Here is a 4298-nt window from a genome sequence, read left to right as displayed (position 1 = left end):
CCCCCCCCCCAAGAACAGAAACCCCTCAGTTCCCTCTGTGGTTCCAGCCCTGCCTGAGCTGATCCCTAGGGAGTCTCCCTGCCCGTCCATTCTGCTGGCCATACCTCACTGGAGAACCAAATCAGGACTTCCTTGTTGTCACTGCTGTCTGTGTCTCTAACAAAGGTGCCAGTGCCTCTGGTAATGGGGAGCCTCCAGCTACCTCCAGGAAGCACAGGCTTTCGGATGAGCTTAATGGAGGTCATCACTGAAGCTCTGCTGTGTATGATGGTGGAGTCCCCTCTGCATTCCCCTGACTGTATCGGCAAGAGCTCAGAAGCCCCTAAAAGTGGAGTTCAAAGATGCCAACATGGCTGAAACCTCCCAGCTAGAGCTAAATGGCTGGGAACAAGCTCTAAGCCCTGCTTCTAGTGGTCCATAGTGGACCCAAGAGGGAGGAACATGTTGGCAAACAGGAGTCTAAGGAAGAAACAAGGTAGCACTGTTCTTTAAGATCCCTCCTGTTTCAAGATCTGTCACAAAATGTGTGCCATTCCCAAGGTAGGAGTGGATAACAAACAAAAGCCTGTTTGTCAGTCTCTCTAGAGGCAACAGGGTCCTGAGGTGGGGCATATGTAGCTCCAAAGTCAGTCATTATCTTAAAACTTCACAGGGATGGTGAGAGAATTCAGTGTGTAACGAACTTGCACGGCAAGAGTGAGGGCTTGAGTCCTTACCCCATCACCCTTGTCAAAAGCCAGCCTGGGCTTGGAAACCCAGAGCTGGGGAGACAGAGACCGGCAGCCCCCCCCTCAACTCACTGGTCAACCACCCGGCATAGTCAGTGAGCCCAAGTCCACATAAGAGGTCATATCTCAAAAGCCAAAGTGGGTAGCTCCTGAGGAGGATGACACTCAAGGCTGACCTTAGCACAGATGCACACATGCACAAGTACACACACACATACATACACAGAGACATGCACACACAAGTATACACACACACACACAAAAGCTCACATGCACATGCCCTCACATGCACGTGAGAGAAGGATTTCTTCAGTTTATGTTTTTGATACCCAACTGCTTCTTGGTAAATATTTGTTGAGTGAATATTAGAAGGAAAGGTGAATGCACTTTAGTAGTGTAATGTCAACGAAAACGTGTGCCTAGTAAACCATGGCTTGAGGTCTCAAGACAGAGGCCTCATTGTATGTTTGTTGTTCTTGTTGTTCTTGTTGTTTGTTTGTTTGTTTGTTGAGACAAAATCTCTATTTGTTGCCCTGGCTGTCCCAGAACTCACTATGTAGAACAGGCAGGCCTGGAACTCACAGAGTCACTTGCCTCTGCCTTCCAAGTGCTGGGATGAAAGACATGTGCCACCATGTCCAAGGACAGGGGCCTCTTACAGAACCACCAAGACATTTTAGGAATACAGCCAAGATGGCCAGGATGCAGACGAGGAAGCTGGTGTTCCTCTGTTACCTTCTTGATGGAGCCTAGGTATGATGTTCCCTGCTCGGTGCCTCAACTAAAACCTCATTGGGCTCTTTCTTCCCCACACAGTTCATCATCTCTGGGTCCCTCTCCGTAGCAGCTGAGAGGAACCATACCAGTTGCCTGGTAAGTCTGAATGGACACAGAGAGCCAGGGACGGGGATGGTGCCCATTCACCTGGGTGCCACTCAGGACCCCACTCCCATCTGCTCACTCATTTGGCCCATTCAACAAACACTCCTTGGGGATTTTCTAAGTGTCCACAGAAGGTATTTAAACATCCACATACAGAAGGAGGAGATGGGACACTTGCAAAATGCCACCCAAGGTGGATGGTAAGATTGTAAGTCTTCATAGACATTCAGAGGAGGCAGTTGCAGGAAGGGTCCCCAAGAAAATAACCACCATGTTGTCTTAGTGGGTGGGCCTGAGCCTTGGGGGAAGACAAGTTGGGGGGCCAAGGGGGAGGGGCAGACACATGCTGCAAACATGTCCCCGGAAAGCCACTAAGAGGGTTAGACCTCCTTCCCAGAAGCTCCCAAGAGGATGGAAGAAGGAGAGGGAGGCATTAGGCCCTCTTTTGGAGGTCTCAGGAAAGGAGAGCAGAATAGGTAAAGGAAAACCCAGCCTTCTGCAAGGTTCATGGCTCCAAGCGCCTGGACCAGGAAGGAGGATGTAGGAGACTGGGCATGGTGAGTGTTCTTTCTCCTCTTTGCCTCTCCTTGTTTCTCTCCCTCCCTCAGGTGAGGAGCAGTCTGGGAACCAACATCCTCAGTGCCATGGCAGCCTTCGCGGGGACAGCCATTCTTCTCATGGACTTTGGTGTCACTAACTGGGTGTGTTGGCAGATGTCCCAAGGGGTGATAAACCCGGAGAGATGAGGGCTATAGCCAGGACTAGGGAAGACCCAAGAGTCTGCAGTCCTGGGCTAGTTGCAGAGCCTGCTGCTCCAATAGACTTCCTGAGTGTACTGACACCTTGACCCTATCCCAGTGTCGGGTGGGGAAGGCAGGGGAAGGGAGATGAGACCCGGTAAAATGGAAGGAGTGGGGCCCAAGGTTGGAGTCAGGAAGGCTGGATCCACGTACACCTCTGCCTCTTGCCAGGGAAAGTTACTCTTGGTCCAGGGGGTCTCTTTACTTTTAAACGCTCTGCTTGCCTTGACTGTGGGTTTTTGGTTCTCAGGATGTGGGCAGGGGCTATCTTGCCGTGTTGACCATCTTCACCATCCTGGAGTTCTTCATTGCTGTCATTGCCACCCATTTTGGGTGCCAAGCCACCCGTGCTCAAACTAACGCGGTGAGTACTCTCACACCACATCCAGAGCCCCTGAGTGAGCCTGTTGTCTAGGCAGAGGTTATGCCTGCAGCCCCTCCCACTTCCCCTTTGTGGCTGAGCTGTGATGAGAAGCTCAAATTGTGAAATGGGACTATTCACCCCGTGGCCACAGGGGGCGCCAACACTACTGGCAGAGCTGAGATCCTTCCGGAATTGGAAGACAGGGTTTGGGAGGACGAGGAGACCACCTTGCACAGAGGTGTCCACAGACTGCCAACAGATTGACACATCAGAAAAGACAGCATGTCTCGGGGGGAAATAGGAGGCAAGTGGACAAAAAGAGTGTGGGAAGAGGGGGTACTGATAGCACAAAGGCTTGCCTGGGCAGGAAAATACAGCCAGGGGCTGGCAGGTGCCATTTACGGTTGGAGAAGGAGGATGAACTAGATTCAAGGAGCCCAGTGAATAGCTACTAGTGTGGAAGCAGCGCTACATTCAGGTAAGAGAAGGCCCGAGCTCAACAGAGACTATCCAGAGAGGAAATATCAGCTCATTAGTCCCTAGGAAAATGAGGTTTTGTTTCCTTTGCTAGCTGCTGTGTATCCAAGCCCTAGCTCATCATAACTGACCCTAGAATTTGTTTGCTGAAATGTCAATTACAAGATGCTTTTGTGTGTGAGAGCTGCTGTTCTCAGAGTGCCCACAGGATGGCACTATTGCAACACTTCCCGAAGACCGCAGAGCCACCCAGAATTTGGGAATTCTTTTCTTTGCAGTCTGTGATTTTCCTACCCAATGCCTTTGGCACGGATTTCAACATCCCCAGCCCAGCGGTCTCTCCGCCCCCTGCCTATGACAACGTGGCATATATGCCCAAGGAGTCATCGGAGTAGAAGATTGCAACTTCTGCGGGTTGAAGTCCAGGCTTCCCAGTCTACCCAGCGTCTCTCCACCCTCACTTTGTCCGTTCTGAGGCAGCGGTTCCCCAACAAGGCTCTCCAAGCTGCATTCACTGTGTCACTGAGTGAAGTGTTCCATCTATTTTAAAATTCCTCCAGTAGTGTCTTTCCAAAGAAGGCAAAGCTGGTGTCCAGGGTGTGTCCTTAGGCACCACCCCATCCCCAGCCCTGTCACCTGACACAGACATCGTATGCTCCTCTGCAGACCTCTGCTCATCATGGGAAATCTTGGCTTCACAGAGGTTTCACAACTTTGCCTTCAATATCATTAAGCACAGGGAACTCAGAATGTTCCAGAACAGACTGGCATTTCAGAGGCTCAGAGCTCCGGCCCTACCACACAGCAAGGCCTGACCTCCAGGCTCCTAGCTCCCAAGACCAGCTCTGTCCTTTGTCATCTGCTGTTACATCTTTGGGTTTTCATTTTTCCCATCCAGAACCTAAAGTATTAAGCTACATACACCACATAAGACTAATCTAGCACTTCTTGGCCCCCAGGTGTCCTTGGCTCTAAGCTAGACATTGCCCCCTCTCCATCCCGGAACCTCCTTCTCCTTATTTGTAATAGGAGATTGGTGATGACTGT

At 51.0% G+C, this 4298-nt stretch overlaps 1 protein-coding gene across 3 annotated transcripts in view; it reads left to right on the top strand.

The window, feature by feature from the left end:
- The window catches only part of Ms4a15 (membrane spanning 4-domains A15), a 15281-nt gene extending 11425 nt beyond the window's left edge, over positions 1–3856 (top strand). For 2 of the 3 annotated variants that reach the window (XM_031384734.1, XM_031384732.1), the window contains exons 4-7: positions 1545–1601; positions 2219–2311; positions 2661–2774; positions 3530–3853. In XM_031384734.1, the coding sequence (XP_031240594.1) occupies positions 1545–1601; positions 2219–2311; positions 2661–2774; positions 3530–3646 (381 nt within the window). In that variant the 3' untranslated portion in view covers positions 3647–3853. Of the gene's footprint in view, positions 1–1544; positions 1602–2218; positions 2312–2660; positions 2775–3529 lie in introns of all 3 variants that reach the window. The other variant, XM_031384733.1, reaches the window with a different exon arrangement.
- Positions 3857–4298: the final 442 nt, after the last annotated feature.

This window comes from Mastomys coucha, unplaced genomic scaffold (assembly GCF_008632895.1).
Source record: "Mastomys coucha isolate ucsf_1 unplaced genomic scaffold, UCSF_Mcou_1 pScaffold21, whole genome shotgun sequence".
NCBI lineage: Eukaryota > Metazoa > Chordata > Mammalia > Rodentia > Muridae > Mastomys > Mastomys coucha.
The sequence above is the reverse complement of the archived record's forward strand: the minus strand, read 5'-3'. Positions and strand labels throughout refer to the sequence as shown.